The following is a 13616-nucleotide window of genomic DNA, read 5'->3' on the forward strand; positions in this document are numbered from 1 at the left end:
CCCCAAAATAAGACTGGACCTTATATTAATTTTTGCTCCAAAAGACACATTAGGGCTTATTTTCAGGAGATGTCTTATTTTTTCATGTACAACAGACATGTCAAACACAAGGCCCGTGGGCTGGATCGACCCATATCTGGCCCTTGGGGCTACCCTAGAGATGGTGATGGACCGTCCCCTGCCACCTCAGCCACAGCCCACCCTGGCTGGGCACCTCCCTGGTGCACACACAGCAGGAGGTGAGCTCTCAGGGGCCAACAGTGTTTGGCAGCAGCTGCAACCCGCCAGCCCTTGGCCAGAGCACTCTAGGGCTTCATAACCCATGCAGCACATGTGAGTCCAAGTGCTGCAACCACCAGGCCAGCCCTCCAAGCAGCAGGCGGAGATAGAGGCACAGGTGGAGACATGCGATCCTGCCTGCCAGATGTACCCCATAGCCACCCGCCCACTCTATTCCACCATCTGTCTTTGTTTGCCCATGGCTGTGATGGAGCAGACGGCCATGAGGAACATCTGGCAGGCCAGATCACGGGGGCCCCCATGTGCCTCTGTCTGCTGCTGGTGCTGCCACTGCAAACTGGAGAAGAGGCAAGTGGTGAGTTGGGGTGGTACCATGCCGTTGCCCCTGCAGGCATGGTCCCCGCCATCCAATCTCATCCACTAATTCTGCCACACACATGGGATGAGACTCCCATCACTGCACCCATGACAACCCTGGTGAACAGGAAGGTCAGGGAGCCCCTGGCACCAAGAGGCAGCCAGGACTCCCTGCTCTGCCCTGGCTGAATAGAGCCTCAGAGCTGGCCTTCACCCATGCATCTCAGAGTCCTGCAGCCAGGCCACCCCCACCCCAACCTGAACACTTGCCTCACCTGGCGGCAATGCACCAACAGCAAACAAAGGCAGAAGAATAGGGGAAGGCATGTATTCCAGCCTGTTGGATGCGCCACATGGCCTCCTACCCCATCACAGCCATGGGCAAGCAAAGACAGATGGAGGGAGGTGTGTCCAGCGGGTGAGTTCGCTGGCCTTGTGTTTGGCATGTCTGCATTAAATCTTGAGTCTGCATTAAATTGTATAGGGTTTCCTGCCTGAACAGGGGGTTGGACTAGATGACCTCCAAGGTCCCTTCCAACTTACTTATTATTATTATTATTATTATTATTATTATTATTATTATTATTATTATTATTATAAATCAAATGTTAATTGAAGACTTACGAGACAAGAGTGACAACAAAAATAATGACAGTTAAGAGTGATCATCCACACAAAAGCGACAAAAGATTGCAGGCACCAAAATTCACACAAGTGTATTAAGTACATCCATTACAACACACGACTTATTGAATTATGAGACACATCCATTCGTTATCAAGTGCACACATTATTTGTGTGTTGTATCTGTACTCAGATTGGCCATTCAGCAATAAGACTCAAGTTCATCTGTTTACATAGGCGTTCACCTTGCGTCCAAAGCCTCCCACTTGGATATTTACAAATAATTATAATTATAAGTATTAATGTCAATAATATTATTTATTTATATTTATTTATATATTTATATTATTTTATAATTCAATACATCGTGTGTTACAATGGACATACTAAATGTGTCCGTCTGGCTGATGATCCTAAGTGGGGCTTATTTGGGGGGTAGGGTTTATATTAACAAGCATCCTGAAAAATTATGCTAGGGCTTATTTTCCAGTTGGGTCTTATTTTTGGGAAAACATGGTATGATACTTTATATAAATAATAACTGTACAAATGATATTTGCAAGGGAAATGATGTTTTGTCCACCAGAATAATTTATATAATATTCTAAAATATTTATGCTTTAATTAAGGTTTGAAAAAATTCCTACAGCAAAAACTGACTATAAAAATAAGAATTCATAACTTATAATCATCTACATAGACATTATAAATAAGTATAAGTACTATATTTAAAGACAGTTACACAAATTAACTTTCTTAGTTTGTTCTGTAAGAAAGCAAGATCATAGAAGCATATTAAAGGAAGTTGAGACCATTAGTGATTTACAGAAGTAGAAATTTAATGGAATATTTTATTGTAATACAGAAGAAGCTCAAATTAAATATTTGTTAATAACTATACTACACATATTTCTGATGTTAATCTCTGTGCAAGGTAACCACTCAAGTTTGGTTACCTAGCTAACTTTGAAATCAGTTTCACCATGATCTTTGCTTTGTGTCTGTGTTTGTATGTGTATGTGTCTATGTGAAAGAGAGAGAAAGAGTACATATGCAAGTTACCTACTGTGGTCCTTTGCTGCTAAAGTTGCTTGAAGAAATCAAACAAACTCTCCCTCTGTGAAAAAAGCTGTCAAGTCCCTCTGGAACACTGCCATAAAAAGGGGAGGGGGAGCACGAATGGGTGTGCATTGAAGATGTTTTTTATTGCTAGCATTTGTTTCTCCTTTCACTTTGTTTTTTTAATATATTTTATTGGGTTTTTTTACAATAACAATCTTTAGTGCTTAGTAAACAGCATGTTGTCTGGGTTCATATATTTAAAAACAATCAATAGTGATTAATTCCTATAATTCCATAATCAATATATTAATTAATATATTTCCTTGATCTTCTCTTCTTCCAATAGTATTCTCCTTCATCAACTTTAAACAAATATTTAATATTTTTGATATATATAAGGTTGGATATAAACATTTTTGTGTGATTGTATAAATAACGATAACATCCATATATAACATCTTTTCTGGTCAGCTTATGTTTCAATTGTATTTGTAAAAGTAATTTTATTAAGTCACTATATGTCCTGTTTTCAGAATTCTTATTTAAGCTTAATTTCCCCTCAGTAATCAAATTATTCTTATCAGTCATACTTTTCTCAAAATTGATTACCTTTTAATACCCAAACCTTTCATTCACATAATGTACACAATCCCAATATTTTCACATTTCATATATTATAAAAATACTATACTACTTATATATCTTATAACATCCACATATAACATCTTTTCTTGTAGTCATAACTTTCTCAAAATTGATTACCTTTAAGTATCCAAACTTTTCATTCACATACATCATCCCAGTATTTTTACATTTCATGTGTTATAAAAAATACTACACTAAGCTGATGGCTGATCAGGTGGCAACTAACTTACAGTTTGCTAGACATAACACTTTTTGCAATGCCAATAAACCAGGTAGATGGTTGGCTTACAGGTTAAGAAAAAAGCAAAGGGCTTCTAACATAGACAAAATAGAACATAAAGGTAAGGTTGTGTATCAACAGGACCTTATTAAGGAAGCCTTTGTGGACTTTTATTCCAAATTATATGCTAAAGATAAGATTAATGAAGTAGATATTGACGTATATTTGAAGAATGCCAACATCCCGGTTCTTACACAAGAACAAAAGGAAGAGATTAATCAATTGATAACAGAAGAAGAAATTTTTTTAGCAATTAAGCAGCTGAAGGTGGATAAAGCGCCAGGTACGGATGGACTGACTGCGGTCTATTACAAAAATCTACAATCGGAGGTGATAAAGCCATTAAGGGAATTGTTTCAGACAATTCAAAGGGGAGGAAAGGTGCCTCCGTCTTGGAGAACTGCTTTTATTTCCCTGATTCCGAAGGAAGATCAGGATGTTACTCAAGTAAGAAATTACAGACCAATATCACTTTTGAATACGGACTACAAGATATTTGCTAAGGTTTTAGCTAATAGATTGATGAGGGTTTTGCAACAGATGATTCATGGGGACCAAACTGGGTTTATTAGTGGTAGGCAAATGAAAAATAATGTGAGGCATATAGTTGATTTGGTGGAGTTTTTGGAAAGGAACAAACAGATCCCTGCGGCGTTGATCTTTTTAGATGCTGAAAAAGCCTTTGATCAACTGGATTGGCAATTTTTGATGAAAGTTCTAGATAAAATGAATTTTGGGGATAAATTTTTACAACCAATCAGGGCATTATATCAAAAACAAACTGCCCGAATAATAGTAAATAATAGTTTGACTGAAGTATGCAATATTGAAAAGGGTACAAGACAAGGGTGTCCGTTATCACCTCTATTATTTGTTTTAACATTGGAGATATTATTGATTAAAATACGGAATTCGGAAAAAATTAAGGGTATTCAAATTAGAGATCAGGATTATAGACTGAGGGCGTTTGCAGACGATCTGGTTGTTACGGTGACCCAGCCAGAAAATTCTGTTGTGGACCTGATGGAGATAATAATGCAATATGGGAAGGTTTCTGGATTTAAGGTCAATGTACAAAAAACTAAAATATTAGCCAAAAATATGACAGCATCGCAAAAGGCCCTTTTAGAAGGGTTAACTGGATTTGAGATTGTTAAAAGGGTTAAATATTTGGGGGTGTATTTGTCACCCTCAAATGCAAAGTTATATAAAAATAATTATGAAAAGTTATGGGGAAAAATTCAAAAAGAATTGGAGAGTTGGGAAAAAATGCAATTGTCTTTACTGGGAAGAATTGAGGCAGTGAAAATGAATGTCTTGCCTAAATTTTTATTTTTATTCCAAATGATACCGATTCTTAAAAAAGATTCAAATTTGGAGGAATGGCAACGGGGTATCAATAAATTTGTATGGGCAGGGAAAAGGCCACGAGTTAAACTTAAGATTATGCAGGATACGCGTGAAAGAGGTGGTCTTAAAATGCCCAATTTTAAATTATATTATGAAGCTGCTGCGTTGTCAGGGATAAGTGATTGGATTAATTTGACACAAGGGAGATTATTAAATCTTGAGGGCCACGACTTGTTATTTGGCTGGCATGCATATTTACTGTATGATAAGAAGGTAGATAATGTGTTTAAAGTGCATATTCTAAGACAGGCATTGCTGAGAGTTTGGAAGAAGTATAGCCATAAGTTAGACTACAAGATACCGTTGTGGGCAATTCCAAAACATGCAATAGAAAATATAAATGTTGGCTTCAAACATGATGTGACTACGTACAAGGAGATCTTAAGTTTGGAGAGGAACGTATGGTGTTTGAAGCCGTATAATCTTTTACGAGATGAGAAGATTGTTCAAACTTGGTTTCAATATGGTCAATTACGGGCCAGGTGGAAAGAAGACTAGAAAATTGGTTTCTCAATGACTGATGAAAATTTGGTAAAGCAAATTAGAAATCAGGGTCCAGCACATATCAAACGGATATATCTTGCATTGATAGAAATTGACTCAGAAACAGAACTTGTTAAAGATTGTATGATAAAGTGGGCTCAGAATATTCAAGAAGTTATAACAATGGACACTTGGGAGAAGATCTGGGTGAGGAATGTAAAATTTACACAAGCTCAAAATTTAAGAGAGAACTTTTATAAAATGTTTTATAGGTGGCATTTAGATCCTAAAAAGCTTGCAAGTATGTATCCGAACTATCAACCTAAATGCTGGAGATGTGGTGGCGAAGACGCAACGTATTTTCATATATGGTGGACCTGTAAAAAGGTTAAAGCTTTTTGGATTAAAATCTGGTGGAACATGCAGAAGATATTTAAGCAAAGGATAAAGTTTTGTCCGCAATTGTTCTTATTGGGCATAATTACAAACCAGCCAGTCTTAAAATCCAAACATCCAAATCTTATATGGTTCTTATCTTTATATATGGCTTTTGTAGTCCAATGCATTTCCAATTGTCAAGGCATCATTGAAAGCAGTGTTTTATAACAGTTTTTCTGTTCAGGGGTCTTAGAATTATCAAGAAGCCAAAATTACAGTCCAGAATTTTTAGCCACCTAAAAGCTTTTCAATAAATCTCCCTTCTAGAAGATTAGCCAAGAGTCAAGGTTTTTCTTTCTCTGCAAACAATTCTTGGGCTTACAGTTTAGTGAGTATTTATAGTCCCAGACGGTCAACAGTTTTTTGAAAAAATGTTGTTCTCTGTAGTAGATGGCCCAGCTGGGGAAAAATTTTGAAAGCTAGACTTGAGGGAAGCTTATTACCAAGTCAGAATCAAGGAAGGAGACAAATGGAAAACAGCTTTCAACTGCCTGCTAGGCTGCTTTCAGTTCAAAGTACTCCCTTTTGGCCTGCAAGGAGGACCTGCCATATTAATGCGGCTAATGAATGAGGTGCTCCATGAACATTTGTACAAAGGGGTCCTAGTGCAGGGCTTTTCAACCTTTTCACCCATTGTACCACTTTTAGGATATGGCAACATCCAAGTACCACCAGTCGCCTAGCAAGGTATCAAAAACCTGATGACCAAAAAAAGAAAAAAAGTGATGAAGTACAGGTAGTTCTCGACTTACAACAGTTCGCTTAGTGAATGTTCAAAGTTACAATGGCACTGAAAAAAGTGCCTCCCAAGCCACAGCCAAGCAAGATACCTGCCTGCCCACCTGGCGGTGCTCTTCCTCCTGTCCGAGGTTTTCATTGTTCTGAGCATTTCTTTTGAGGATTGGCAGTGGGGGTGGGGTGGGAGTGTGCTTGGTTTTTATTCCCCCTCCTCTGCTGGGTGGTTGCAGCAAGTTTTGGTCACTTCACATGACCCTGGGACACTGTGACCTTCATAAATATTAATCAGTTGTCAAGCATCTGAATGTAAATCACAAGACCCTGGAGATGCTGCAACATTCCAGCTGATCGGTGCTTTTTCTGGGCTCAGAAGCACCAGGATCAGTGCCAAGCTCCAGCTGGAGCCTGGCGTTGATCCTGGTCCTTCCGCTCAGCCCTGACAGCCCTGCAGCCCCAGCCATCTCTCGCTCAGGCTTGTACAGTGCTGCCACCGGTTCAGCTCATTCCCCTCCCCTGCTACCACTTTTCTAGGATGGTCACATACCACCTGCCAGGTGCCAATGTACCACAGGTGGTACCTGTACCACTGGTTGAAAAGCCCTGTCCTAGTGTATCTTGATGATATCCTTATATACACTGAAACAAAAGTGGAGCATGTAAAGTTGATCAGGGAGGTGCTTAAAAAACTCAGCATAGCCAAATTGTATGCCAGGTTATCCAAATGTGAGTTTCACAAAGAAAAAATTAACTGCTTGGGATATCAACTCTCCCATGAAGGGGTTGAAATGGATCCGTAAAAGGTGTGGGCGATACTGGAATCGGCATGTCCCCAAACCAGGAAACAGCTGCAAAGCTTCCTGGGATTTGCCAATTTTTACCAGCAGTTTATTCTTTCATTTGGTCAAATAGCCCTCCCCATCACTAACTTCCTAAAGACAAAAGGAGGGGGTACAAACCAAAACCCAGCCAACCTTAAAATGGACTATGGAAAGCCAGGTGGCAATTGAAAAGCTTAAAATATTGTTTTCTGCTGAGCCAGTGCTAAAATACCCAGACCCAGGAAAACCTTTTGTCATCCAAGTGGATGCCAGCAATGTAGCAGTGGGGGCTGTGCCATTGCAAGAGAATGAGAAGGGTAACCTGCAACAGTATGCATATGTCAGGTCCCTGTAGAGCTCTGTTGGGATGCTGCCATTGTGAGGGGAGGGGACCCTTTGGAGCTCTCCTGTGCTGTGCTTAGCTTTGCTTTGTTTACTCAGTTCCTCTTTGGTTTGATGTATCTTTCTGTGGAATGTAACAGGGGGAGGGAATTGCCTGAGGGGGGGTGGACAAACTGAAACCTAGCCAGCCACTAAAATGGACTATGGAATGCCAAGCAGCATTCAAAAAGCTAAAGAGACTTTTTTCCACCGAACCAGTGTTGAGACATCCAGACCCTGAAAAGTCTTTTGTGATTCAGGTTGATGCCAACGAAGTGGCTGTAGGAGTGATGCTACTCCAAGAGAATGACCAAGGCCAACTGCATCCTTGCGCGTATACATTGAAAAAAATTGACAGAGACAGAGCAACATTGGATGGTGTGGAAGAAGAAAGCCTATGCAGTCAGATGGGCCCTTCTCATCTGGCGGCACTTCCTGAAAAGGAACAAAATCCTTTTTCAAGTTTTGATTGATTGTAAAGACCTAGAAGCCCTAAAGACCCTGAGGAAATTGTCCCCAAAACAGGCGCAATGGGTGCTTCAATTTTATCCTTCGCTACCTACCAAAAGGAAAGAATTTTTTAGCCGATACTTTGTCAAGACTGCCCCAGTATAACAGTATAACCAAAAAAAATTTGTCAAGCCCTTGCTCCCAGCAGAATAGATGGCAGCCCCAGTGACTACGAGACCGCAAACACAAGCAGCCCAACCACTAAATAACTCCACTACCCTTACGTTCAAGCAGACCCTAGAGAAAGACAAGTGGTTCCTGAGCCATCAGAACCTTTGCTCCAGGGGCTTCCGGTTTGGTGTCATGACAAGACAGCTGAAAGAATTGGAGCTCTGGTTTCCTAGCTTGATTTCACTCTGTCTGGCGATCCCAAGGGATCGGAAAGTTGCCCTGGAGAAGTGACAAAGAAGAAGGGAAGCCTTGGAAGTTTGGAGTTGACAGCAGTCGGCCCAAACAAACCAAGGATCCTCTTCAAATGGATGGAAGAAAGGCTGCCTGTTATGCACAGGCAGCCCTAGTCATAGACAACCAGGGAAAAAGTGGAGAACCATGGCATGCCTCTGAACAGCTGATTGTCAACAACGTGCTGAGATCTGGATGCACGTAAAGCTTTTTTTCTATTTCTCTTTCCTGTGGACTTGGAAATAAAAATCCCCTGATTGGATAAAATTCCTAAAGCAAAGACCCCAGGAAGACTTGGGAAGAAAAGTGTCAAAACTGGTGAAAAATTTTAAATGGGGGAGCAAAATTAAAGAATGCAAAAGAATATATAAAAATGGAATTGGGACTGATTTAAAGAAAATTTGGTTAACTTTTACAATGTGGAAAAAATGTCTTATCTAATTTTTGTGAGAAAGTAACTTAAAAAGAACTTTATTAAACCTGGATATAGACAATACAGTAAATAAGGACATCTACTGGTGAAAGAAGATATTACAATAACATTAAAAGAACTGGAGAAACTGCTGACCTTGAACTAACACCTGTTGTAAACAAAAGAACTTTATGTGACACTGTGCTAGAAAAGACTTTCTACAATCATATCTTCTGACCCTGGATATAACTGTAATAGAAACTACTTGGAAACAGAGGGCTTTTTACATTTTTAAAGTAACTGGAACATTTGGATTAGCCTAAAGCAGTTGGCTTGTTTCACGGTTGGATAATAGCATAAAGCAGTTGGCTTTTTTTTCTCTCTTTCCTTTTCCCTTTGTGGATTTACAAAACCTGCTCAATTGAAAAATGAGTGCACCAAATCTTGCTAAAATTACAAAAAAAAATAATTCTTCTGCACTGTTAGACATTTGGTGTTAGCCTACAATGTTGGGTTGAAAATATTTTAACCATGATGTTATGTCTTTAAGATGTTAATTGGCCAATGGGTGTGTAAGTGTTCTCATGGCCATAAGAGGGAGCTAGTAACATAGCTTCTTTCTCTCTCTCAATTCACTGCTCTCTACTATTACTGTTTTTGCTCTGTTACTGTGATAAACCTGAACTGTGTATTGACCTCTGGACCGGTAAGAAGACTTTGTATTTTGGATTACTCCTTGGACCGTTGCTATTTTGAATGACCTGGACTGTTTATTTTTGACTGTGCATTTTTGTTCTTACACCACCTCAAAAGTAAACTACTTTTTGCTTTTACAACTCAGTGTACTCTTGTTGTTACTGTGTGACTCTTACTGCTCTCAGTACCCTTCCTTGTCTGTGCAACTCTTTGGTAGCACAAGGAGACCTCTGCACAACAAATTCCTCTTCAGTAACATAGTCCAGCAAGTCAGGGATCTATTGAAATAATGTTACAATGAGAAAAAACAAACAGCTTCCAAAAAGAGATGCAAGCCACACTACAGCTAATCCAAGAATCAATACAGAAAAAATCATGAAGAGACAATAAACAACTTTGATAAGCTAAATGAGCAAATGCTTGACATAAAGACACAATCTGACACCCATCAACAAATGATTGCTAAAAATGAACAAAGAATTCAGAAAATGGAAGACAAATCAGAAGAAACTGATAAAAAAATGGAAGACTAGAACAAGCAAATCAAAGCTTAGAAGGAACAGTTGCAGCCTTGGAAATGGAGAAAGCTGTACACTATTTAAGATTCCAAAATATACCTGAAGACAAGGAGGAAGATATAGCAGAAGTGATTATTAATCTACTGGCATAGGCTCTAAAAATAGTGGAGATGCAGATGGAAGTAGATGAAATATTTCGAATGAATTCAAGCTATGGTTTGGGTTCTACTCTTCTTTTTTCAGTGTGGGCTTTGTAAGCCACCTGGCATCTGCCAAGGTGTTGTGCACCATGAGCCATGTGTTTCTCAATTGATTAATCCACTCTTTTAAAGTCCTCTCCTGCTATTTGTTTGAGGATGGTGACTAGAACTGAGACCTTTTTTTATTAACAGATATGCTCATTACTGTACTTTATGCTGTTGACCGGGTGAGAAAAATAGTTTAACATTCATTCCCAAACAAATTTCAGCAAATTAAGCAGGTGTTTCTACTTTAGCAGTATGAGTATGTAGTTAAGCAGTAGAACTGGTATACTTTGGATTTAACATTTCATATAAGTTATCCACTTTCTCAGCCTAGTGTAAAAGGCACTACAGTGTCTGGAAGTATATTAGAAATAAAGGCCTGATATCATCCACATGCTAAATTTATAGGGCTGTTTTTCCAAAATCTCAAGCCTTACCAAGTTGCAGGTAATTTCAGGAGTTCTTTTGTTTCTTTAGTGAGGAATGTCAGAGATTCAAATCTACATGATTCAGAAAATAGGAACAAATGAGTCAGGAGATCTTATTTCTGTTTGCAATATAGAATACTTGAGTTGAAAATAAATACAGGTAGTTCTCAACTTATAACCATTTCTTTAGTGATCATTCAAAGTTTAATAGCTTGTAAAAATGACTTATGACCAGTCCTTACCCTTAAAACCATTGCAGCATCCCCACGGTCATATGATCAAAATTAGGACTTGCAACTGCATGTATTTATGATGGTTGCAGCTCCTTAGAGTCATGTGATTGTCATTTGCAACCCCAGCTGGCTTCCAACAAGCAAAGTCAACAGATTCAAAATTAAGTGAATTTGTTAAATCAGATTTACTTAACAACCACACAATTCACTTAACTGCAATGATTCATTTAACAATTGTGACAAAAAGGTCATAAAAGTGAGAATGGCTCACTTATCAACTGCTTTGCTTAGCACTGGAAATTGTGGTCCCAATTTTTGTTATAAGTATAAGAATAGTTGCACTGGATTAGACACAGGGTTTATTTAATATGCCATTATATTCCCAGTGTCTCAGTGGAAAGGTCTCAAGCAAGGTCTCAAGTTGCTTTTATTGTTGGGAGAATTGTACTCTTGAATGTAATTAAATAGTTTCTTGTCAGATTACTAAAGAAGGAGAGCATTAGAAAAGATTGAGGTGGTCTTTATGTTCTATTACTCTTCCATTTCAAATGTAGTTCAATACTGCCTCAGTAGATTCATCTGAAACATAGTTGCAGTGAAAATAATCTACTAATTCAATTGGACTTACTATTAAATAAATTTGTTTAGTGTTGCAGTGTAATGAATGTTAAAAGTGAATTGGAATTAAAACGTCCCATTTGTATTGCACTGATAATGCAGTATGGTACCCACTTTTGTTAATATACCAGACTTAGCTGGGGGGGCGAACCCTCCAGAAAAAGACATTCCCAAGGAGAAATTAAATTATTCCTTTTGTTCTAAGGTCAAGAATTAAAGCAAAAAGTCATAGACCTTTTAAAGCTGCTTTCAAGACATCCAGTTGGGCACAGTACAGTAGAGCACTATTGTCCTGATGGCAATTAAGATTTCTTGTTCTAAATTTTTTTTTTTAAAGAAAATGGGTTGTGGTTGTTTTCACCCCACTCTGGATAATAATAAATACTTTTTTAGAACTTAGGTTCCTATGATCTTGAGCTATGGTCAAATGTTAAAGCTCATTTTTGTGTCCACAGAAGTAACAGTTTTCTTCTTTGCTCTAGGTTGGGAGACTGAGAAAACTGGCCCAGCAGATAGCTAATTGCAAGCAATGTATTGAACGCTCCACCTCTCTTATCTCACAGGCTGAACAATCTTTGAAGGAGAATGATCATGCACGCTTCCTGCAGTCAGCTAAAAACATAACTGAAAGGTAATGCCATAAACAGGACTGAAGAGTCTTGAGAATTAGATAACCTGGCTAACCATTTTCTTTGTAATATGACAATCAGATGTTTCAAACAGAAATCAAATTTTTGTGATGCTCAAAAATCTAGACATTTATTTATATATATATACATATACACATATACATATACATACATACATACATACATACATACATACATATATATATATATATATATATATTAGATTGCTAAATTTACACAAATATGAGCTGTCACTGTTGTGACTACTGCCTGTCGATGGCCTTCGGTTAGGCTGAAACAGGAAATAAAGATTTGTCCCATGTTTGGGGCCTAGCAAGGTAATCTAAATAGTTAACAAGCATTTTTTTTATTTTTTAAATTCCATTTATATCCCGCCCTTCTCCGAAGACTCAGGGCGGCTTATAAGCTTAGCAGTAGCCTTCATTCTATGTATATGCCTGCTTATTAGGGCTTTCACACACACACCAAGCGGCATTTAACACACACACACACACACACACATATATATATATATATATATATATATATATATATATATATATATATATATATATATATATATATATATATATGTGTGTGTGTGTGTAAATTACTAACAAAGAATTAAAGGGAAACTGAGATGCATTTCTGACTCCTTAGTCGTCCTCAGCCAGCTATACCCTTCTGAGATTCGAACCTGGGCTGATTGCATACAAGGCAGTGTTATTTGCCTCTAAGCCACAAGGTCCCTCTCGCTCTGTTAGCTTTTTTCTGCAAGGGAAGATATGTTTCAAATGTTAACTATTTAGATTACCTTGCTAGGCCCCAAACATGGGGCAAATCTTTATTTCCTGTTTTCAGCCTATCTTGAAGGCTATCAAACAGGCAGTAGTCACACCGGACAATTCATATATTTGTGTAAATTACTAACAAAGAATTAAAGGGAAACTGAGATGCATTTCTGACTCCTTAGTCGTCCTCAGCCAGCTATACCCTTCTGAGATTCGAACCTGGGCTGATTGCATACAAGGCAGTGTTATTTGCCTCTAAGCCAGCAAGGTAATCTAAACAGAAGAATAAGTGCTCTTCAATGCGTGCACTTATTCTTCTGTTGGTCTGTCCGATGTATGTGGTGGGGCAGGTGGTGCATGGGATTTCGTATACTCCTTGGTTTTCTAACCCAATTATGTCCTTGGGGTTTCTTAGGATGGTGGATATTTTTCTGTCTGTGTAGAATGCTGTTTTGATGTTGTGTTTTTGGAGGACCTTGCTGATTCTGTCTGTGGTCCCTTTTAAGTATGGGAGGAGGGCTTTGCCATTTTCTTGTTCTCTGTCTTGGGTTTTTGTGGGTGTCTCTCTTCGGATTAAGTTGGTAATCGTGTTTCTTTGGAATCCATTGGCTGTTAGTACATTAGTGAGAGTGTGTAGTTCGGTTTTTAGGTGTTGTTC

The 13616-nt window shown here is 38.5% G+C and overlaps 1 protein-coding gene across 1 annotated transcript in view; it reads left to right on the forward strand.

The window, feature by feature from the left end:
* The window catches only part of MID1 (midline 1), a 269028-nt gene that overhangs the window by 161987 nt on the left and 93425 nt on the right, over positions 1 to 13616 (forward strand). The window contains exon 5 of the mRNA XM_081327462.1: positions 12021 to 12169. Coding sequence (XP_081183588.1) covers positions 12021 to 12169 — 149 coding nt within the window. The remainder of the gene's footprint in view (positions 1 to 12020; positions 12170 to 13616) is intronic.

Source organism: Vipera berus, assembly GCF_964194415.1.
Source record: "Vipera berus genome assembly, chromosome: 4".
NCBI lineage: Eukaryota > Metazoa > Chordata > Lepidosauria > Squamata > Viperidae > Vipera > Vipera berus.